General features: G+C 33.0%; 3 protein-coding genes across 3 annotated transcripts in view; 2 read left to right on the forward strand and 1 right to left on the reverse strand.

The window, feature by feature from the left end:
- LOC114333943 (E3 ubiquitin-protein ligase HERC2) overlaps positions 1-16273 on the reverse strand; it is a 127675-nt gene extending 111402 nt beyond the window's left edge. The window contains exons 1-11 of the mRNA XM_050652219.1: positions 16209-16273; positions 15845-16082; positions 13449-13620; positions 12763-13037; positions 12104-12321; positions 9041-9467; positions 3066-3276; positions 2891-3007; positions 2737-2830; positions 1930-2111; positions 1689-1867 (exon numbers count right to left, since the gene is read on the reverse strand). Coding sequence (XP_050508176.1) covers positions 1689-1867; positions 1930-2111; positions 2737-2830; positions 2891-3007; positions 3066-3276; positions 9041-9467; positions 12104-12321; positions 12763-13037; positions 13449-13620; positions 15845-16069 — 2100 coding nt within the window. The 5' untranslated portion in view covers positions 16070-16082; positions 16209-16273. The remainder of the gene's footprint in view (positions 1-1688; positions 1868-1929; positions 2112-2736; positions 2831-2890; positions 3008-3065; positions 3277-9040; positions 9468-12103; positions 12322-12762; positions 13038-13448; positions 13621-15844; positions 16083-16208) is intronic.
- A 3952-nt stretch (positions 16274-20225) lies between these two features.
- On the forward strand, positions 20226-23888 carry LOC126885611 (uncharacterized). The gene is made up of 4 exons (XM_050652221.1): positions 20226-20636; positions 21075-21164; positions 21285-21389; positions 21478-23888. The coding sequence occupies exons 1-4, from the start codon at positions 20553-20555 to the stop codon at positions 23308-23310; spliced, it is 2112 nt and encodes a 703-aa protein (XP_050508178.1). The 5' UTR covers positions 20226-20552; the 3' UTR covers positions 23311-23888.
- Positions 23889-24405: 517 nt separating this feature from the next.
- The window catches only part of LOC114333524 (1-acyl-sn-glycerol-3-phosphate acyltransferase alpha), a 73499-nt gene continuing 72573 nt past the window's right edge, over positions 24406-25331 (forward strand). Inside the window, exons 1-2 of the mRNA XM_028283412.2 lie at positions 24406-24682; positions 24753-24886. Of these exons, the coding sequence (XP_028139213.2) occupies positions 24498-24682; positions 24753-24886 (319 nt within the window). The 5' untranslated portion in view covers positions 24406-24497. The remainder of the gene's footprint in view (positions 24683-24752; positions 24887-25331) is intronic.

A 25331-nucleotide genomic window follows, 5' to 3' on the forward strand; every position in this document is an offset into this window, starting at 1 on the left:
TAATAAAAGAACATTTAAAAATCGACAAGGAAGAATTTCCTGTAGGTGACTGTATACCATTAATTGCAAGTAAAATTTAATAAAAAAATTTTGTCTTGGTAAAAGGTATATTAGTTTAAAAAGCCCCTATAGGGCTACAAACATAGAAACAAAACGTTTTCACTCTGTAACAAGAGCATCATCAGTGTTACAAGAACCAAACAACCAAAAAAATACAAAAGTCAAAACCTTTCAAAAACAGACTAAAAGTCTCATATAAATGCAAACATGGCAAAATCCAAAGGATGGATATAATTCCCCTCGATACGGCCCTAGGGCAACATATGACTCCCACATGTGGTAAGTGGGTCAATAGGTAACAATTAGGTCATTATGTTACAAGAGGTGATAGGCAACAAAAGAACATTTGCTTTTAACTCTGCAGTATTTTTCGCAGTGCCTTATCATGGTTGTTCGATAACTACTTGGCCTGACAAAGAAAACTGGCTTTCCCATACTCTATAAGGTTTTACTTTGCTTCTTACGTTTATCCAAAAGAGATTTTTTATAAACCTTCGAATTTTATCACAAACTTTGGAGAAAAACACTTAAGTGTCTCTCCGAGTAAGAATATAAACAAGAATATTTGCGAATTTCAATGATTCTTTTTTATTTGAGAATTATAATGAAAATTGTAGGTATGAAAATCTTGAAAACCATTTATCAACTTATTATAAGATAATAGTCCAAATTCTAAAGACAAAAAACTTAGACAAAAGGGACTTACGAATATGTAATAACAAACCTTTACTGGAATCAAAAAGCACAAATTGAAATAGATGTCGAGAAATTGAAATCAGGGGAAGAATTAGGCAACTCTGCTGAATAACTCCGATTACTACTAAACAAAAACAGTGTCTGTGAAAAATATGGGCTAAAAATAAAGCAGAAATAAAGGCCAGGATAGCAGGATAGCAAGAAATGCGTTTGTTGAAAACAATTCTCTGCGACAAAGATTTAGATTAGAACTGAGAGTATGAGCTCTGAGATGCTACGTATTTTCGATAGTGTAATATTGAAAGCTGCACATTGAAGCAAGAACACATAATAAATAAGCTATCGTTATTTGAAATGTGGTGTTATAATAGGATGCTTAGAATAGCATGACGGAAATATTGCGAGAAATGGGCAAATAATACGAAATAATAAACACAATATAAATAATAAGAAAGTTACAATATATGTACACGTAATGAGGGGACAGCGATATAAAATGGTAAGACTGATAATACAGGGAAAGATAAGAGGAGGAAGTAGTATAGAAAGAAGTTGATTGTCATGGTTGAAGAACTTAAGGGACTGGTTTAAATGCAGTTCTATATAACTCTTCAGAGCAGCTGTAGACAGAGTACAGATAGTGATGGTGATATCCAATCTCCGATTGGCAGATGGCACTTAAATAAAAAGATGAAGATATGATTAGATGATTAACGTAAGAAAACAGAGCAGAGCTGAAAGTTTGGCTGTTATTGGCCACGTGAGAGGTACAAAATACCAGCTTCTGCAGAATATCATGTAGGGAAATGGTTGCAAAATCTCAGAGAGTGGTTTAATTGCTCATCTAACCAGCTTTTCAGATCAGCAGTAAACATAGCTCAAATTCAGCAGTAAACAGTACTCATAATAAGAAAAATCAAAATAAGATTTACCTTTCCCCAAGTATAAAGTTTTCCTTCATTAGACAAAGCTACGCTGAAATGAGCTCCACAATAGACGTCTGTTATCTCGACGTCCTGCAATTTTTCTATTAACCTAGGTATTTTAGAACTTTCCGAGCCTCCCCTGCCTAATTTTCCATAGTCGCCATCCCCCCAACTGTAGACTTTACCTGAAACAACGATAGAACAATAAAAAATCGTTTCTAAGTTATTTGAAAGCGATTGATCATACCTTGACTGGTTACACAAAGAGTGTGAGCGTCCCCAGAACCGCATGCTACCTTAGCGACATGTTGGCCAGATAATCCAGCTACTAGGGTCGGTACTAAACAGTCTTCACAGGTGCCATGACCTAGTCTTCCATAATAACCTTTGCCCCAGGTGTAAAGGGAACCGTTGGCGGATATGGCGGCACTGCACAATAAAAAGATATCAATCAGTCATGATAATAATTATACAAGGTGTATCAACAGCAATTCACTTAAACGACTTAAAAAAGAAGATATAAGGTGGTAGAAACTACCACCAAGACGCTTGTATAATGGGTCTCTCCGCAAGAGTAACGTAATACGGAATCAGGAAACGTAATACGGAATCAAATTGATTACATAATGGTGAACAAGAGATTCCGTAATGGATGCCAATCAGTTAAAAGTTACTCTGGTGCTAACATATCTTCATTCGTTATAAGTTACTTGTCAATAAGTTAGTTTGTCATTAAGCCCTAGTACGGTGCTGGACCTCTTGAATTTTAGATCTCGGTTATAATGTACGCAAAATGAATAGAAATGAATTCTAGATACTTGAAGAACTCCTTTAATAGGGTTGAAATCTCAAAAATTTGTTTTTTTCACTTTTTCGCAGATATGTATCAGCTACTTTCATTACTTCAACAAAAAAAACTTTAGCAAATATTTCACATTCCGGGATATTTTCAATCAGTAAGATTTTTTTCAATTGCTTACGAAGAATATTTAAAATATTTCTGTAACGAATATTAACAAAAATTGTTCGAATGAATTAAAGTCGATAAAATTACCTGTAGGTGGCGCCACATTCGATCTCAACTATATCTTTCTCTAACAGAGCTTGTATTACAGTGGGTTCTTCTCTAAAAGTAGTATCACCATGACCTGCAAAGAAAACGACAATATAAAGGTTTTGAGAAAGGTGCTGATATAAAATCGACTTACCCAAACGCCCGCCATCTCCATTGCCCCACGAATACACCTCCGACTTCTTCGTCAGTGCCATAAAATGCTTGCCTTCCGTGTGAGAAGCTATTTTCGTAATTTCTATATCTTTTAAACCTGAAAAAAGCGTTGAAGATTAAATCCAATCACTGAATACTGTTCAGTAAATATTTACCTTCTATGACTTGAGGACATTGCGTTTCGGAGGTGAAATACATAAAATACACTTTGCCGGAACAGCTGAGTATCAAAATACCTCTGTCGGAACAACACAGTTGCTTGATTGTCAGATCCGCGATGGCCTCGCAGCTTTGCGGTCCTGTTCCGATCGCCCAAGAAAGCCAGCCCCATCCCCATACTCTTTGGCCGTTGAAATAATAGGATGACTAAAAAAGTATGGTTACATTATATCTATACTTTTTGCAACCTGAATCTAACGACATAAAACATTGCTAAATCACCTCAAACAAACCCGGCATTCAGCTTAACGTTGTCAGATATATTTTTTTAAATTTCCTAACCAAGATACCGTACAAGAACAGTATAATGTTAGTGGACTTTTTAAGATTTTTGTACTTTAACCATATACGAATGCCCATAGTTTATCCATCACCAGTTTTCTTGTAAAAAACCCCAAAATCCATGAGATTACCTAATATCATGCTATATATATTTGGCGCTCAACGTGGGGCCTATTCGCTCCGAGCGTTAACAAAGTGTCAAAGCCAAATCGACCGACCTGCTCATGGTGTCGGTTTTTTGAAATTTTATAAGGACACTTTGTGTATGTTTAAATGAGATATTTAAAAAAATGCCGTGTCCCGCTAGTGATATTATGTATTAATATAAATAGAAAATAAAAACGCACTTAATCTGATATAAATTCTTCACTTTCCAATATTGATTATCAGTTTGATTTTGTATACATAACCTCACTATCGCAGTTTATGTCAATAAGTCTTTATTAACGAAAAAGAAAATATTTTTGTTGCACTATAAATTACAGTATAAATTAATAACTAATGAATTCTAACAATTGTATTCGGTTATTATCACTACAAAATAAAATATTTAAGTTTAAAAAAATAATCCCATAAGACTCAATGTTAAAACGTCCTGACAAAATCTGACAGCGTGTCACGTGACTGTAATTAGAGGGGAGACGCACGGAGCCAATATTTGGCTCCAACATGTGGTATAATATGTATATTACTGTACATATTTAAAAAAGTTTAGAGAACCGAAAAGAAACCGAAACACATATTCCAAGGCTTTGCATTTCCCCTATGTTCGAAAGAATGTCAACTTTATTTTGTAACCTTAAAATTTGTACACAAAATACATGTACGCCACTGAGTGGCAATTGCCATCAAGTTTATTCAATATCGGAATGTTCTTACGTCCTGAGATTATTATTGGAAGAAGTATAATAAGGTAAAGTCTGCCTTTAAGTATATAGTCTTGGGTTTTTCTTTTAGTAAATAAAACTAAAAACTTTTGGTGAGGTTTTATACATCAGTTTTTATAAGTTATACAGGGTGTCCCGAAAAGATTGGTCATAAATTATACCACAGATTCTGAGGTAAAAAATAAGTTGACTGAACCTCACTTACCTACATACAATAGTGCACACAAAGAAAGTTACAGCCCTTTGAAGTTACAAAATGAAAATGGATATTTTTTCATATATCGAAAAGTCTCAGAGATTTTTTACTGAAAATGGACATGTGGCATTTTTATGGCAGCAACATTAAAAAAAAATTAAGTAAAATTTGTGCACCTCATAAAAATTTTATGGGGGTTTTGTTCCCTTAAGCCCCCCCAAACTTTTCTGTACGTTCCAATTAATTTATTATTGTGGTACCATTAGTTAAACACAATGTTTTTAAAACTTTTTTGCCTCTTATTACTTTTTCGATAAGCCACTGTTTATCGAGATATTTTGAATATTTTTCGAATCCACCACATATTTGTATATGCTTAAGTACGATTACCCGTTAATAATCTGATAATTTATTTATAATTTACATTTTTAGGTATATTTTGAAAAAGAAGCTACATCTCGATAAAAGATGACATGGAAAAAAGACTAAGAGGCAAAAGTTTTAAAAACACTGTGTTTAACTAATGGTACCACAATAATAGTTTAATTGGAACGTAGACAAACATTTGGGGGGTTTAAAGGATCAAAACCCCCATACAATTTTTACGTAAATATAATGAAAAAGAAGCCGCCTCTCGATAAAAACTGACTTATCGAAAAAATACTAAGAGGCAAAAAAGTTTTAAAAACATTGTGTTTAACTAATGGTACCACAATAATGAATTAATTGGAACGTACACAAAAGTTTGGGGAGGTTTAAGGGAACAAAATCCCCATTAATTTTTTATGGGGTGGACAAATTTCACTATAATTTTGTTTTAAGATGTTCCTGCCATGAGAATGATACATGTCCATTTTCAATAAAAAATCTCTAATAGTTTTCGATATATTGAAAAAAATCGATTTTCATTTTGTAACTTCAAAGGGCTGTAACTTTTTTTATGAGCATATTTGTACTAAGGTAAGTTAGGTTCAATCGAACTATTTTTGACCCCAGAATGTGTGGTATAATTGATGACCAATCTTTTCGGGACACCCTGTATATTGGCACTGGAGGAAATCAGATGGAACACTTAGGGAGAGATTTTTATACTACTCCAGAAACGAAATCTGACAAGGTGTGTGTATCGCATTTACACCAATATCAGACAGAATTTGCACCATAAGAATCACAGGTAAACTGTATAACCTGACAATGGTTAATGTATATATATATATATATATATATATATATATATATATATATATATATATATATATATATATATATATATATATGAAAAAACAAAAGATGTAGATCTTTGAAACACACTCAGTGATCAAAAGATCCACAGGTACTGGTTTAACGACCACTCGTAAGAAATAGTGGATGTGTGAGTTATTCGTAAGGGGATTTTTCCACATTCTCTATTTCATTTGTTTGATATATATATATATATATATATATATATATATATATATATATATATATATATATATGCACCTATATTTGGAAAACATAGTTTGCATACTGAAATCAGTCAAAATGGACTTTGGGCTGCACAATTGGCAGCGGAAAATAATTATGTAGTTGTCAGTAGTAACTTACAGAGGAAAGATATCCATAAAGGAACATGGAAAATAACAGGGACCAACAAGCCAATCAAATTGACCACATCTTCATCTCAAAAATATGAGCAACAAACCATTTGTTGGGTCAGATAAATTATTTATTCTTCTTAACGTGTCCTATCAAGTCCCCATGACGTTGGCGATTAACATGGCGAAACTGTCTCTGTCTCGAGCTATTCTAAATAGCTGTTTTGCTTTCTTTATTCCTGCCCACTCCCTAATATTCTTCAACCAATAGGCATTTTTTCTACAAATTCCTCTGCGACCTTCGATTTTACTTATCATTATAAGTTGAAGAATATTATATCGGTTTCCCCTTACTACGTTTCCAAAATAGGCCATCTTTCAACGTTTGATGTTATCAAGCAGCTCGCGAGTAGCATTTGCTCTCTTAAGGACTGCCACATTTGTCAGCATAGCCGTCTATGGTATTTTTAGTGTACCTCTGTGCAGCCAGCCACATTTCGAAGGCCTCCAAACGATTAAGGATGGATATCTTTTTAATGTCCATGCTTCGACACCGTATAAGAGGACTGACCAAATGTAACATTTAATCAAGCGCTTTCGAAGTTGAAGTTGCAAATTATAATTACATAAAAATGGCCACATTTTTAAAAATGTTGTGTGGGCTATCTCGATTCTACAATTTATCTCTTTATCTGTATCTAAAATAACTGTATCGTCTGCATATCTGATTGTATTTAACAGAATTCCATTAACTTTCACGGCCCCATTCCAAATTGTGCAGCGCTTCTATAAATATTCTATCTGAACATAAATTGAACAACAGTGGGGACAGTATACAACCCTGTCTGACACCTCTTTGTATTTTACATATTTCTATTGATTTTCCATTCATGCAATCTGTCGCTGTTTGATGCATGTATAAATTTTCTGATTTGTATGCGTTGACTATCAACTCCTTTATCCTTTAATATTTTAATTAATTTGTGATGCTGTACTCGATTAAAGGCCCTTTCATAACCAATAAATGAATTGTTTAAAGAGGTATAAACTGAATAGATATATTTTGAGATAGACTTTACAATTATTAGTGCAGTCACTGAAGGTTTTCGCCTCCGATTTCGTTGAACCTCCATTGATTTTCATGAAAATTGGTGAGTAGTTAGAGAATACCTCAAGGAACAAAGGTGACATAACGCCAACTTGCGCTTTTATCCTGGGGGTCGATTCCACCCCTTCTCGGGGGTAAAAATTATATTATTAAAAATAATATCATAAATCTATAGAGGGTCAAATTCTAAGCAAAATTTGTTATATAAAGTTATTAAAATAAATAAAAACTTTTTGAGTTATTAAACATCAAAAAATTTTTTTGTAGTGAGAAAAATCCATGTTTTTAACCGATTTTTCATAAATAACTCAAAAACTATAAGTTTTTACAAAAAAGTTCTAATTACCAAAATTGAAGCTAATGAAAAACGAAATAAACTCCTAGCTTAAAATACTAAACTAATGTTAATTGAAAGTGAGTTAGGGGTAATTGAATGTATGCTTGTTTAGACGAGTACTCAAATCTAAGTATGCAAGCTTAAATAACGGGAAAACGATCCATTTTATAAAATGTACGTGTAATACACTTATCAAAGTACTTTGGAATACCTATCAAATGAGCTCCAGGAGAAGTTAATAGCATCAAAATTAAGCAAGTTATGATGAAAATAAGACAGCCCTTTCGATTTTTTTAGGAAAAAGTGAAAAATAAAACATACGCCATTTCCACAAAAATTAAAATTTGTAGTAATCCTTACTATAATTTCTTTATATTAGCATAATTAATGATTTCAATAATTTTGACTGGTTTCGAATGCATATTTTTGAAAAAAGATATAATTTAAGAAAATCAGAATTTTTTAAATTATTGTAATTTTAATTTTCTTTTGATAATAACTCCAAAAATACTAAATATACGTTAAAAATGATATTTAACCAAATTTTGGTTTTTTCTCTATTAATACTCTATCGTTTTTACTATTTCTTTAGGGTAAAAAATAACCGAGATAGAAACGTTTAAAACTTAAATTTTGCTGCGTCAACCTTGTAATCGGGACTATTTAACCTTTTAATTTTAAAAAAGTAAGAGGGTTAAAAGGATAAATTTGACTTGGTTTATTATCCCTTGAAATTAGCTTTCAAATGGTTTTTAGGCGAAGCTGATATCGTAAAAGCTGACGGAGGTATTAAAAAAAAACAACACCATTTTTTGGAAAAGTTTTTAAAAGATAAATTTTGAAAAATTTTTGGTGCATAAAATTTTAACGCTAATCAACTTGTTCGGGAACTCATTTGATAGATATTTTTAAGTACTTTGACAAATGTTTAATACTTTATGTTATAAAATACATAATTTTCCCGTTATTTCAGATTGAATATTTGGATTTGGGGATTTGCCGAAAAAAATATACATTCAATTACCTATAACTCACTTTAAATTAAAACTAAAATGTTTCTTTAGTAACTCGTTTATTTCATTTTTAATTAGTTTCAATTTTGGTAGTTATAACTTTTTTCAAAAAACTTACAGTTTTTGAGTTATTTATGAAAAATCGGTTAAAAACATGGATTTTTCTCACGAAAAATTAAAATCTTTGATGTTTAATAACTCAAAAAGCTTTGATTTATTTTAATAACGTTATATAACAAATTTTACTTATAATTTGTCCCTCTATCGATTTATGGTATTATTTTAATAAAAATAATTTTCACCCCCGAGAAGAGGTGGCATCCACCCCCAGGATAAAAGCGCAAGTTGGCATCATGTCACCTTTATTCCTTGATGTATTCTATAACTACTCACCAATTTTCATGAAAATCGATGGAGGTTCAACGAAATCGGAGGTAATAGCTCATATCCACCTTCAGTGACTCCACTATATCAAAAATTGAGTTTTTTAAGTAATGCAGTTCTCACTTACCTTATTAAATGATAAAGGCGGGACATGGGAGCTTGCCAACCTATCTAAATGAGCCATAATACACACAGCAGCTTGTCTTAAGTCTATTTCGCAGTCTTCGGCATCAGGCAACTCAAGCAAATCCAAATAGATCTTCGAACTACTTTCCAACTGATCACTCTCATCTTTGTTACCGAAAATAGTCTGAGACGGTTTGATTTCGGAGAGCCTCCTGATAAATGGCAAGAGAGGGGCGCTGGCCCCGTCTTCAGTCGATCTGTTATCAGTTATGTGGGTTTTCTTATTCCATAGGGTTAGTAACAATAAAACTACGTCGAGTACACTGCTCAATGTCGCTTTCTGCAAAGCGAATTCTAATAGTAGGTTTAGGGAAATGTTTTGGTCTTCGATCGGAACTGTACAATACTGTCTTTCGCTGGATAGATCCCTGCGAAATGTTTATATAATTAGTAATTTGTGAACGTTTTTTCCAAAATATTAAGAAATTTATGGGTGTACGGTGTATGTTTTCAAAAAATTGATTTTTTTTTTGGTTTTATGGTATAGACTTGGATGTCAATTAGCCAGTCACAACTTTTTTTTTTCTATTCATACATCAATAAGGCAATGAGGTCCTTAGAGTTCCATAGCAAACTCTTCCACAGCTCACTACTCAGTTCAAAAGCTTGATAGTGTGTAAAAATTCTTTATTAAAATCAGCTAAGTACTTTCGGCAATAGATTAATTGTAGAAATTCAACATATTAATTTTTTTTAATTGGATACAGGGCTAAGCCTCTGATCTAGGGTGAAAAACCCTTTTAAATCTTAAAATCTTTCAAATCTGATGTGATTACACTACAAGTGTTACACTGGCATTTATGCTAGAAAATCCTAGTGTAACAGTTGTTTTCGTAACCATGTGACAGCCACTGTAATGTAATCACATCAGATGTGAAAGATTTTAATATTTAAAAGGGTTTTTCACCCTACATCAGTGGCCCAGCCCTGTATCCAATTTTTTAAAAGTTTTTAATATGTTGTACATATTTCTACAATTACTTTTCTTTGAGGCATTCATAACCTGTACGACGAAGCTCTGATGATGGCATGTGTTATTGCCGAAAGTACTTAGCTGATTTTAATAAAGAATTTTTAGACATTATCAATTTTTTGAAAACATACGCCTGTTGCCGGTCTTTTACAATTCTTTTTCAATTTACAGTCTTTTTCAATTCATGAATTAAAGGCATATTTGGTTAACTAAGAAGATCACAGCAGGTGGTTTAATGCAGATATAGATCTTACAAAAGAGAAGAGTGGCTGAAGGCCAATCGTAAAAAATTAATATCTAAGAAATTAACTACACAGTGTGAAAATTAATAGAGGAGTATAAGGAGTATGGTCTGGAAGTCAAAATTTGCTCATTGAAGGAGAAAATCATGGAATAAAATCATGCAAGATATACAGGCCGAGCAGAAACTCTCCTGGCAAACGAAGACCATAGATTCCTCAGATTAAGACAATTTAACTCAATTTACCTAGTCCCAAAATGCTTCCTAAGGGAGCTAAAGCTCTTTGAAAATGGCGCCTTGTAATTAGTTTTTTTATTTCCAGAACGCTTCTATTTAAAAAAAAAACGAAAACTGGTACGCCTATTTATCTTCCAGAGATAAATCCTTTCCATCAATTAAGAATTTCTAGTACCGGTCATAGGCGTCCGTTTTGGGTGGGTAGGGCAACGGTTATTTTATCACATAACTTTTTTGTCTTTAACTTTTAACCATTTTTGACACTGGATTATGAAATTGTGAAGCATTATAGTACTAAAAGGAACTCTTGCTTTAATTCGGTAGACTGCACTGTTTTCCAGAAAAATATTGAAAATTTTTCGTTTTTTAAATTTGAAAAAAAATTAAAAAACGGTGTATTTTACCGACTTAAAGCAAGAGTATCTTTTAGTACTCGAATACCTCACAATTTTATAATCTAGTGTCAAGAATTGCATAAAAATTAGAAGACAAAAAAGATATGTGATAAAATAACTGTTGCCCTACTTAAAACGGACGCCTATGACCGGTACCAGAAATTCGCAATTTATGAAATCGACTCATGTCTGGAAGATAAATAAACGTACCAGTTTTCGTTATTTTTTGTTCGTAGTTCGTATTTTCGTTCGTTCGTATTTTTTGTTCTTATTCAAAAATTGTTTCAAATTCAAAAAATGAAAATTTTAAAATTCCAGAAAACGGTGTATCCTACCGACTTAAAACAAGAGTATCTGATAGTACTATAATACCTCACAATTTAATAATCCAGTGTCAAAAATGCTTAAAAGTTAAAGAAAAAAAAGTTGAGATAAAATAACTGTTGCCCTACCCAAAACGGACGCCTATGACCGGTACTAGAAATTCTCAATTGGTATAATCCATTCATCTCTGGAAGATAAATAGGCGTATTATGATCGAAGGTGAATAGGCGTATGTACCAGTTTTCGTTTTTTTTTTTAAATAGAAGCGTTTTGGAAATATTTATGAAAAAATAATTATAAGACGCCACCTTCGAAGAGCTCTAGCTCCCTTAGGAAGCAATTTCGGACTATGTGAATTGGGTTAAATTGTCTTAAAATTATCTGAGGTATCTCCAGTCTCCGTTTGTCAGAAATTTTCTGGACACCCTGTATAAATACTTGGTTATAAAAATGATTAAGGATGGAACTGAAAGATCGTAAGAGGAAGGTATATTTTTGCTAAATAATATAGACAAAAATATGTCGAAACAAAATAAAAGAGGAATATATAATACTACAGACTAATTCAGACTTGTAATAGATCATAGCAGTTGAACATGGATATCTTGAAAATTTTGATAAGCAGTATTTTATAATTCAAGGGAACAACTAACAACAAATTTAGAAAGCATACAATACAATACATGTGTACACACAAATGTATTGTTTCCTGATGGAAGAATTATAGCACCATGGCAAACAATGGTTAAGATAATGCACACAAAAATATGGCTGAACACTGTGAAGAAATGACCAAATTTAAGTAAAGTGTAATATAATGCATAAAATACTTACCCTGTGACAACTTGCTTCAAAAATTTGATTGATCTTTCAACTACTTCTAACCATACTGGTGATACATCATTCTGCTCAAACAAAGTAGCCACAGGCAGCAGTCTAAGGGCATCTAATGATTCGTTTAACAATTCGCTACAGAGATCGATATCCTCGCCCAATCGCCAAGCTCGTTTCAGGAAAGCAAAGGAAAAATTCAGTGCAGCTCGTGACCCAACCTGTAGAAGGATAACTCATAAATAAATATAACAAATGTGCAAATACAGTGATGAGCGTGCTAATAACCGGCAAAATAACGCAAAAAATGGAAAACATATTAAGTTGTGAGATAAAAAGTGATGAAACTAGTAGAAGTGGGAAATTTTGCGATAAAAACCTATAAATTTACATTATATTTATTGTTTCCCACCTTTAGACGTATCAAAGGAGTATGTATACTAAAATTGTCACAGTGCTAGTTGACAAACTCATTTGATACGTCTAAAGCTGAGAAATAATCAATTTAATGATTATTATATAAGTAAATTTATAGGTTTCTATCGCTAAATGTCCCACCTCTACTAGTTTCATCTATTTTTACCTCAAACCTTAATATGTTGTCCATCTTTTGCGTTATTTTGCCGGTTATTACGCGATCATCACTGTATACCGATGCTCACCTGTGCCAAACTAGTGGCAGGATCTGCATTGGACATCTTCTTAATTTTGGCTGTTAATTTGGCATCTGAGGGTTCCATACTTGTTTTTCTGGTAAATATTGAGTGTTCTATTTCGAGAGGATGAGGTGCCCGATTCAAGGCGATGAAATACCGCTTGAATATTAGTAATCGATAGTGGAGCCTAATTGATGATAAAGTGGAGTCGGCTGCTTCTGCACACAGTGATTCTTGCTGTTGATTTAAGCTGCATATGCTTTCGGACAGTTGATCTGTCGCTGGGTAAAAAATATAGAATGTAACTATTTAAATAAAGCCTAATTAATTATTTTCTTTTCCAAAATTGTCACTTTTTATCTCCATGGTAGAAATAAAAGGTATAAAGATTCACCACAATGACTTATTATAAAAAGGAACTCAAAAGAGCAAGGATCTACATTCTGCTGGAAGGTCTGTAGCATTCTACTTTTACAGAACACTAGAAAAGTAACTTTTTATCTTTTTGGTGGAAATACAAGGTATAAAGATCAACAGACTTATATCAAGCAATTTTGTTTATTTTTGTTGTGTAGTTTTGATTATTTTTTATAGTTTTTCTAGTTAGGCACACCTTTCAATGGTCATGAGATCAGAAACATAGAAAGATGTACAAAAATAAGCTTTTTTCTGTTAGCAATAAATGTACTCACCAGGTTGAGGTCCCCAATCCCACCTATATAGTAAAGACTCAATAGATGGGAATTTTTCTTTGTAGGAGACATTATTCTGAGTAGATTCTTCAGCATCCAGCTTTTGGCATGGTTGACAATTGCAACCACTGAGTGGACCACAAATTCCATCACAACATGTACATGTTAATACCTGGAATCGACAAATACATAAATAAAGATATAGACAATAGCTAGAATATAGCCAAAATATATTAGTTTTTGCTTGTGTTTGAAACCCAATGTGAAAACTAGAGAGCAATATGCCTAGCACAAGCTCCCCAAAGGAGTATATTGAAGCAAAAGTAGAAGAAGAACAGACAGAATTTAGGTCAGAAAGGCAAACAAATGACAACAGATCATGGTTCGTATGAATAAAAATGAGAATGTAATTTATACTCCAAATTTTGGAGTACATACTCCACTGGGTAGTATCTACGGTGAGTAGATACTCATCACATCAAAATATTTTTATTCATATGAAATGGAGTATAAACCTATACTTTATGCTCATACTCATGAGAGCATACTCTGAGTTTATACTTTGTTTTTATTCATACCACAAACTATATTGAGAAATATAATAGGAAAAAAAATAGAAGAAAAAGAACTTTATAGACCTAAAGGCAGCTTTTGATTCAATTGACAGGAAGAAATATGGAAATATATGGAACAACTAGCAGTTCCTAAAACATTAATCAGAATCATAGAAAGTATGTACAAGACAGCCAGAGGAAAAGCACAAGTGCGAGGACAAATATCCAACAAATTCAAAATAAATGAACGAATAAAGCAGGGAGATAGTTTAAGCCTATTGCTGTTCATGTTAATAATGGACAGGATCATAAAAGAACCTTAAAACTAAAGAAGAAAGCCTAAATACAATAATTGGATACAGGAACTTGCAACCAGTAAAACTACAAAGTTTACTCTACGCAGATGATATTGTACTGGTAGTGAACAATAAAAATAAAATGCAAAGGCTAGTGAATTCTTCGACTGAAGAACTAGTAAAAATAAAAATGGAGGTAAATATAAATAAAAGAAAAATGATACTCATCATCATATTGTTGTGCTACAGTCCTATAAAAGAACCTCGACCTTGGGAAGTAGAAGGAAAAGAGGAAGATCCAGAAGTAAATGGATAGATCAGAGCAAAGAAATAAGAAGGAATTAAGGAAATAGTATTAAAGAATTAAAGTCGATAACCAAAAACAAAAATGCACGGAAAAAATGGGTAAAGAAAGAACTGAAATCCCAATCCGATGTCTGAGAAGGTAAAAGAATACGAGAAGCTTGTGTTTTACAATGACTTAGGAAAGTATTGGTTGCCATAGTAAATATCACATCTTACATCAAGTAAATATGTAATTTCATTTTCAAGAAAACGAAAACTCAGAGAAACAAATATTACAAGCTCGAAACCTATTGAAATCATATAAAAACAGATTCTTGATTATCATTTTAGAGATAATTCAATGCTCTACCCTCTGTACACAAAAATATTTCCCAAATTTCCCTTGTTCTGCAGTCACCCCAGCACTATTCAGTCTGCCAACAGAGAAGTCCCCTGTTAGCTCTCCATCGATAATCAACCCACTCCAGCAGTTTATGAAGTTGTCCTGAGAGTCTCCAAATACATAATAAATTCACCAAATTCACTTTAAGCCATTTTATGTCCAATCAGGGCTGAGGAATTCACTTGCTTCTAATATTTGGACACCTTGAGTTCTATTTTGAAGATAATATCAACGAATATACTCTAATAGAAAGGTACGGCCCTGTAACGTTTTAGCATAGAATTTTGTGTTCCAACTGAGTAAGTGCCATGTCCCTCGACAACAAGCCTGCTTATAAATGTGACCATCTGTTTCATATAAAAGCTTCTTCTAACTGTATCGAAGACTTTAGACAAATCAGCAAAGATACACACAGCAGGCATTTTTTGATCAATTACTTTTCGTCGGCTAAGAGTGTTAACCTGCTAACTCCATTTTTCACTGTGAGTGATATTCGGGTGGTCTCTGGGTTTGTGTACCTTCATACACTGTCCCACAAGCCCGCTGGCTCCAGTGTAGTTTAGAGATAGTTACTTCTAAACTACATTGGTGTCGGCGGGTTTGTGGGGTGGTGTATGAATGTACACAGACCCAGAAACCAAAATGCAATAGCTTGTTTTACAACAGATTATGAAAATAGTGGTTGACGTAGTAAATATTTCATCTTATATCAAGTAGGTATCTTCAATAGGCTACGAATATCAATACAAACATAAGAAAACGAAAACTCAGAAAAACATACATTTACAAGCTCGAAGCCTATTGTAATCATACAAAATAAGATTCTCGATTGTCATTTTAAAAAAATTAATACTTTACCCTCTGTCCGCAATAATATTTTCCAAATTCCCCTTGTTTTGCAGTCACCCCAGCACTATTCAGTCTGCCAACAGAGAAGTCCCCTGTTAGCTCTCCGTCCGTAATCAGCCCATTCCAGCAGTTTATCAAGTTGTCCTGGGAGGAAAATAAAGTTTCTAAATTCGTTTTAAGCCATTTTATGTCCAATCGGGGCTGCGGCCTCAATGTTGTCTCACAATGAGACATTTTAGGCGAGTGTCTACAAATGAATTTGAGTTAAAATCATAATATAATATCGATGAGATTTTAAAGTTTTGGAGTTTTATCTTTCATTGTTAAGAAGGCAATTAAGTTTATTCATTCAATAAATTAATATTTACCGTACCTTGCAAATTGTAAACATTTTTGTCAAAGTAACTTGACACGGAACTGACAAGTTGTCGATTGTGACATGATTGTGACAGTAATAATGACATTAAGTTGTTGCATTGTTGCCAGATCTCGTAAAGGTACCTAATAAAATGGTAAGTTTAAATAGGCAACTTATTATACAGTCGGAAAAATGAAAGAATACCCATGAACGAACATATAAAACACGCTGTATTTTCCTGTCACCGTGTCACAAAGTACAAGTAATAATAATTATTACATGTACTTGCGCTGACCAATTTTTTGTATGACACGGTGACAGGAAAATACAGCGTGTTTTATATGTTCGTTCATGGGTATTCTTTCATTTTTCCTACTGTACATTACGTCGATGGTAACTGATTTCCAAAAAAATTATGAGGAATAAAGATTGATATAGGAATAGCTATTTGTATAACAAGGGCGGAAAGTGCTACTTTTAATCCCGAGAATTAAGTTTACTGCCCGACGCGTAGCGGAGGGCAGTAATCATTCAAGGGAGGAAAAGGCACTTTACTACCATGTTATACATATGATTTTTCCACCTTCCTCAAATAACAAGTCATTTTTTTCATTTTTACTTAATTTATTTATGTAACTAACCAACAAAATTTATTAAAACTAAAACTAACAAGTAGGTAGAATATAACTGTCAGCTGTCAAATATAAGTCAAATTATTAATGTAAACATTGTTAAATCAAAATAACAATTTACTGTTTTTTACCATTCTGCAAAATACAGTGTGTTTTATAAATAAACGTTAAAATGTATAGATACTTACGTAAAAATGTAAGATATTATACAGGGCGTCAATAAGTTATATTTCATGAATGAAATACCATGACGTCACTTTAACTTTTCCTCCCTAGGGAGGAAAAATATTTTCCTCCCTAGGGAGGAAAAGTACAACTTTGCTCCCTACAATCAGGTCCGGAAAAGTATACTTTCGGTAGAGGTACGTGGAAAACACAATTTTATATTAATTGTATAAGAATGTTAGAATTACATAAAATCATTAGCAGATAGACACATACTGAAATATTACATACCTACTCCACAAATATTCCGTTTAGAATTGTTAGATCCAAGATAAATGGAGTTTGTCTTCCACAACAACTATTGAAAACATCAAATCTACAAAAATAACAAAACGGAAGTCGGAGTAGACGGACAACTTAAAGAACTTATAGGCATAGGCAACGGAATAAGACAGAATATTGAGCTGTATGCTCCTCAATTTAATCATGGATAAAAACCATCAAAAGTGTCAGCAAAATAGGAAGATACAGAAACGGAAACAAAGAAATAAAAATACTCTGTTACGCAAACGACGCAATATTGATAGCCCAAGGTGAAAATAGTCCGCAAAGACTTACCCATAGATTATAGATTTAACATTAGAGGAGAATAATTTAATATGGCAACCTCATCTCAGAAAACTAAAACAGTAATCGGCAAAGAACCAATCATACATATGTAAAATAGAAACTGACGGCATAAGTATTAAACAAGTAACGGAAATAAAATATCTTGGAATTACACCGTCCAGCCATGGAGACCTCGACATACTCGACAAAGAATAAGAGATCAAATACAAAAAGCAAACAGACTGGCAGGATGATGCCTTAATAAAACTACAGTTGAGGCGTTCTTTGCAAAAGCCCCATATGTCACTTTTTACAAAATCGGAGATATTTAAAAAAAAGTTATTTAATTGAACCCTATTAAGTTTACGGAAATTCTCAAATTAGTGATTTATTATTTTGATGATTACACACAGTTTACAATATAAATAACATTATTTTTTCCTTTTGTTTATTTATGAAGGACATTTATTCATTTGACATATGGGGTTTTTGCAGGAATTTTTCATTAATTTATAGGAAAAACGATATTTATAGTAATAAACCAAAATAAAAAATGAACGAAAAATGGTGTTTACTTATAAAATCACACAACACAACTATTCGAAGGAACTTTAACCTATAAAAACCTACTGACAGCCAAGCGATAAAGTTTCCCGCAAAAACACCAATAGTCATTAACAAAGGGAATTGCGCTTGACATATGGGGTTTATGCGGAATCGCCTATACTTTTGTCGCTTATATTTTGGACTACTGTAACTTTAATGGAAGTTTCTTACGCAAGGAACGTAGGTAATTAGTCCTTAAATCCATATAGATGGCATAAGTCCATTTTCGGAAAAAAATGACTACTGGGGTTTTTGCAAAGAACGCCTCAGTTGTCCCTTGATAATTCGACAAGTATGGGACTAAAGGGCTATCGGATTACCAAAAGGGTACGGATTACCGGAAGTGATTATATACCTATTTGGCATTGTTTTGCTAGCAGTAGTCTACAATATTCTTAAATTTTATGAGTAAAATGCTTCCCAGATTAATATGCAAATGAAACATCCATTTTCGACTAACTAAAACATGTTTATCAAAACAAATATGGAAGCTAATAAATTTAATTCATGCCGCGACAGGTTTCAGTACAAGCAGACACGGCGGCGACCTTGACGGGAGGTGCGTCGGACTACCGAGCGTGTCGGATTGCAAAACGTCGAAGTATCAAGTGTGTACTGTATATGGCGAAACCCACATATTAACATTGAGATGAAGTCAAGAATTTATAAAGCCAGACTAATAATGACATATATGCATCAGATTCAAGACCCGATACAGCCACAACACAAAAACTACCGGAACAGCAAAGATGAGAGTACTGAGAAGAATTACAGGAAATACACTGGGAGATGGAAAGAGAATTTACATTTTAAAGTAGAAGACTTTAAAATGATACTGCCAATATTTATGAGTTGCGTTCCTGGGACAATTATTCCTGATTTGGACTCGAAACGTTAATCAAATTGTTTTTCCAATTTAATTGTGGCTTATTTCCCATTTAAAAAGTTAATTATAAAAATGCCACAAGGAAATAGCTTCAGAACAACATTTACATGAAACCTTTTTTTAAATTTGTATTCATGGCAAATAGCTTTTTGAAAGACATATTCATGGAAAATGTAATTTCATTGGGATCATTTTCTTCACTTTTAAAAATGTATAAACATTTTCAATTTCTTTGCAACACGAAAATGCAGCAGCTGCATAATACTCTGGTTAAATCGGAGAGTGCAGGAAGAGTCTATTTACTCTTTTGTTGAGTGTACTAAGGAATCTTTCTTGTTGGAACTTTTACCACGCTGAGCAGATGGGACGTGTAATTATTTAAAATTCCCTCAGCATCCTGTATGATTTATAATTTTTGAAAATCCCGGGAGGTTGTAACCAAAGAAAGTACTCCACCTGTTGTCAATCTGATGGTATGGGAACGATATTTACATATTGTCGTTTTCAGTGGGACTCTATAACTTTTATAGCGAAAGCGTAAGCAAGTCGTAGCGAAGCGTAGCAAAGCAACGGTTCAGTTCGAATCGTACTCTGTATTGTGTGGCTTCGCTTCGCTATACTATCGCAATACTCTACGAACTGGACCGAATTGAAACGAACGATTGGGTAAAAATTAACGGCAACACAGCACGTCGTTTCAAGATTTTAGAGTTCTGTAATAATTGTCTTGTTCTATGCCATAGATAAACTCCGTCCTGTGGAAATGTGATGTGATTCTACATATTTGACAGATTTAACTAACCTATAATTCCAAAAAAGCCTAAGGTAAACAAAAACAAGTGTTTATTGTTGAAATTAAATAAAATGTTGCCTATAAATTTAATAATTTTCGACGAACAAGAACGTAGGGATCAGTTACGGCTGCTTCGTGAAGAAGGTAGATTTTTAAGAGATAGAAGTGATTATTTTGGTTTGCCGGATTTACGATTCATAGAGTTGTTTAGATTAAATAAAGATTTATTCCATTACCTTTTTAATGAATTGCAACCGTTGATGGATAACATTATATATATTTCTATGTTAAAAAAATGTATTTGTGAAAACTGAAAACTCAAGTACACTGTGTATTTGGATAGCGCTTATCTAAAAGGGACCAAGCGCCAAATTGCCATTTCTGACCTAAATATATCAACTACCTGATAATATTAAACTTTGTTTATCTAAAAAGTCTCAAACACCAACTGAACGTCAGAGACCTCTTTTGGCAAAGGTTACCAAGTTGCGTGTTATGAATTACAGGAATCTGTTTATCTCTAAACGGATCCAAGCGACAAAAGATTTATCTTGTCGCTTGGATTTCTTTTGACATTCTTCATTTCAATCATTTGGTTTTCTTTTGATTAACGTGTTTTCGTAAACTGCTTCTGATAATCCTGTTTAAGTGGTGCTAAAATATATAAAATGAGCGGAAGAAGTGCTTTGATTTTGAATATGGCCTTAATCCAACCAGATTGTGGATTGGATAATGACATAGAGACTAAACAGGTATGTATGTATAAAATATTTACTCGGTTTTAAGGTTAGAACATTTCACAGAGAGGTAAAATACTTAAATAGGACTTGTAATCCTCTATTACTTGTTCATAGCGATGTAAAACATTACTTTTAGGCATGATAACGTAATTTAGGCATATTCTTTTTAATCCGTAGCAAAACATGACAATGATTTTTTTATAATTGACGCATGGATCTCTGTAAATTTTATTGATTTTGTCGCTTGGATCTGTTTAGAAATAATATAGTTTCCGATGTTGATGTACAGTTCCGGTATAAATTATTATATTAATGGATATTAAATATTACTTGTTGATTTTATAATAGTTAGTAGAAATTCATATTACCTCTTACTGTTAATATTATTACATTTCTGTTCATTTCGTCAATTGGATATTCCAGAAAAAATAACGTTTGTTATTATTTTAGCCAAACAACTGTATGGACGGTGTCAGAACAAATAACCCCACTGTTGATTTGCCACAGCCATCCACCGAAATTATTTCAATGACAACTTCGGTATGTTATATTTAATTTTTTATAATAACAAACAATAGTAATTTCATAATTATTAATAATTTATATTATTATGTATCTTGTTATTAGATTATTCAGAAACTGATGTGTTTATTATTTTAGATAAACAACTGTTTGGAAGCAAACTGTGCTAAAACAAATAATATCGAAATCCAATTATTAGATTTGCAACAAGTGCCTGGTGAAACAGACAGTTCGAAAACTGAGGTATGTTAAATCTGTATTAAATTACATATTCTTTTAAATAATTTAGTGAAATGCTTGTAACGGTGTTGAAAATTCAATAATATTTTAGGTTCCTTGTTTTACCGCCTCCATTGATTGTATGCCAGACGAAGATAATGAGCTCCATTTTACCGATTTTGAAGACTCGGGTAGTGAATTTGACCCGAAAGAAGCCATAGCTGATGAGTCTGACTCTACAGACCAAGAACAAGAAGACGAACAAGAAGACAAACAAGAAGACGAACAAGAAGACGAACAAGAAGACGAACCACAACACCACACTCGTCAAACAAGTCGGCCAAAGAAAGGAAGAGTTGCAAAATATCCCGGGCAGACTTTTAAATCTAGAAAAAAATTAAAAGACGGCAACAAAAAACACTACACCGTTAAAGGAATATTGAAGGAACCAAAACAATATATCGACTTTCAGTGTAAATGTACATTAAAATGTAATGAACACGTTTTATCCTCCATAAGAGAAAAATGGTTTCAACAATTCTGGGGTCTTGAATCCTATAATGCCCAAACAGCCTTTATTGCTGCTACAATAAAAGTACAAGGCATAAAAAGAAAGAGAAACATAGAAAGCAACAGAAGACAAAACACCAGGATATATGAAATAAATAATGTAAGGGTATGCAGAGATATGTACATACAGACGTTGAGAATTTCTCCAAAAAGAGTAAACACTGCGTTAAACAAAATCAAGGCCGGAAATGTTAAGGACGAAAGGGGTTTTAAAATTGGTGGGCATAACAGGATATCACAAGAAATCAAAAATAAAGTTATAAGCCAAATAGCTAAATTTCCTACATATATTTCACATTACTGTAGGAATGAAACAGATGCAAGATTTTTGGCCACAGATTTGACACTTAACAAAATGTATAACTTATATAATGAAGAAGAAACTAATGATAAGATCGGATTCTCCACATACAAGACAATTTTTTACGAAAATTTTAACCTACGGCGCAAACCCCCTGTAAAAGATACATGCAACGTATGCGACTCTTTTAATATTAAAATTAAAAATAAGGATCTTTTAGAAGAACAATATAAATCTGAGCATGAAAATCATCTACTAAACTCAAAAGATGCACGCGAAACGATGAAACGAGATTTGGAGCAAGCAAAAAGTAATCGTAAACTTGAAGTTGTAACATACGATATGGAAAAGGTTTTGGGTTTACCGAAACTACCAACTAATTTGGTGTATTATAAACGGCAACTTTCACTTTACCATGAAGGAGTACATGTAGGATCAACCAACACACCATACTGCTTTATATGGACAGAAAGTATGGCTGGTCGTGGAGCTCAGGAAGTAGGATCCTGCTTAAAAAAATTTGTTGATAATTATTTGGCTGAAGGAAAAGAACAACTAATTTTATGGTCCGACTCGTGCGGTGGGCAAAATAGAAACATAAAAATTGTGTTAATGTTGAAAGCTGTCCTAGAAACTCACCCTTCTTTAAAAACTATTTACTTTAAATATTTGATTCCCGGCCATAGCTTCCTTCCAAATGACACAGATTTTGGGGAAGTTGAAAGATCGCTAAAATACCAAATACGCTTGTATACGCTTAATGAATTTAAACAAGTCTTAGAGAATTGCTCTAAGAAAAAGAAGTTCGTTGCATGTGAAATGACGAAGGACGACTTCTTTGGCACTTCACAAATTGAAAAATCTATAACTAACAGAAAAACAAATATTAACAACGAAAAAATCAGTTGGCTTAAAGCTAGAGTAATAATGTTAGATAAAGATCATCCTCAGTCCATTTTTATGAAATATTCTCACAAAGAGAGCGAAGAATTTAAAGAAATAAATATAAAAAAGATTACCAAAGGTAGACCTTCCGATAATAATAACAGTTTTTTTTGCATCCAAACTTTTTAAACTCTATCCAGACGGGAAGGAATTATCACAAAAAAAAATTGCTGATCTTAAAACGTTGATGTCGTTTGTACCAAATGATGTAAAACATTTTTATAGAGATTTAAGAGGTGCGAATTTTGAAGATGACGTAGAAGGATTTGGCGAGACTATTGACTTTGATGTGGAAACGCTTAATGAATGTTGACATGTTATTAAAAAAGGTTATAATTGAATGGTACGAACAACTACTTATTAATGTTCTGTTATTTAATAAAACGATCCAAGTAAACAGTAGTTTTATATAAAAAGATCCAAATCCTAAAAGTAGCATTTAAACAGAATCACATACATTATTTAGATTTTATCAAAAAAGAACCAAGCGCCATTTCATACTACAACAAAGAGAAAAACTATTTTATTATATTTTTTTATATAAGACAAATATCTAAACTCAATCTTTCTCCTAAAAAAATTGAGAAAATTAAAAAATAATGAAATGTCGATTTTTAAAGCTGTTAAGTTTTTAATCTTATTTTACTCAAAACTGCAAAATGGCTGTTGGTACCTTTTAGATAAGCGCTATCCATTTGTAAACAACAACGGCCAAAAAAACGAAACGTGGTAAAAAACAACCTCAAAACCAAGTAAAATTGTCAATTTCTTCTTTTAATACGTCACTCTAAGCGCTAAACGTGGTGAAACGAAACCACAAATAATCACGTTTCGCTTTACTTCCGAACTCCATTCGGTGTTGCCGGCGTCATCCGACAGCAGTTTACAGAGTATAACTTGATGAAAGCGTTCGGAAATCACGCTTAACGCTTTCGCTATAAAAGTTACAGAGTCCCGGTACTACTTCGATTAATAACTTATTTTGTTCTTCACTTTTGTCTATTTTTGTATGGGTAGTTTCAAGCAACGTTTTGTTACAACGTCAAAACAACGAATATATTAGACGCTAAGGAGAGTAAATTTTCGTTAGTCAAAATATTAATAAATTTTTAAGATTTCTCTCCTTGGAGAAAAATAAACTTTTAACTTTTCCCTCGTAAACAATTTGACAGTTGAGTAGGAGGGGAACTAAACATCTACGAGACTTGGCAACAGCGCGTAGTACATAAATTATTATTTATCTACATTGTTTAGTGCACCACATTTGAAAAATTGATTTATTTGGTATGTTGTAAATTATCAAGAAAGGGTTCGGAATGACTGCAACATACACCGAAATCATTTTAGCTAGTTGTATCTTAATCCTCCCGTTTCTTTATGAAGCAAGTTCGGTTTTTAGATACCACCTGAAATTTTTCCTTTATTATGCCTTGGTGATGGTTAATTCTGTTATTCTCATCCCTGTGTACTGTTTTATGCCTGGGAACGTGAGGAATCTTCTGTAGGTATATTAATATGAGATAGAGTTACGTAGTTTTGGTTGGTTTGTGTTATAAAAAGTGATATTTTAGATTAGCTAGTGATTTTTGCCGATGGATTACCACTCTTCTCGGCATACGATGGGTGCTGCGAGGGAAAGAAAATTTGGAGAAGGATCAGGCGTGTATCGTCGTTTCGAACCACCAAAGTTCTTTAGATATTATGGGTAAGTACCTATTTTATTTAAAGAAACATGTAGGTACTACTTAAGAAAATAATATAATAATAATATGGCAGCACTTTTAAATCCCACATATTATTATATTCAATTCAATAAACATTTCCTTCTTAAAAAATACGTGTCATTTAGCTATCCTTAAATAACATGCCCTTTAAAAGATGATAAATGGTTTTTTGTTGTGCTTAAAGCTCTTATTTTTTTATATAGCTTTATTCCTGAGAATGGCTTATAGTCCAGGCGCTATTTGTCGAAATCCAGATAGTCTGCTGTATGCTTGCCCGCGCCCTCGTTAGGTAAATTATTCTGATTCGTTTTTTTGCATAAACATACTCAAAAAGAGGTCCTTGTAAACTTGTAACAAATCCACAGGGTGTCAGGAGGTATCGCGGTCGGAAAATTGTAACATTTTTTTAAGAAACTCAAAAAATCA

This window comes from Diabrotica virgifera, chromosome 5 (assembly GCF_917563875.1).
Source record: "Diabrotica virgifera virgifera chromosome 5, PGI_DIABVI_V3a".
In the NCBI taxonomy this organism is placed as follows: domain Eukaryota; kingdom Metazoa; phylum Arthropoda; class Insecta; order Coleoptera; family Chrysomelidae; genus Diabrotica; species Diabrotica virgifera.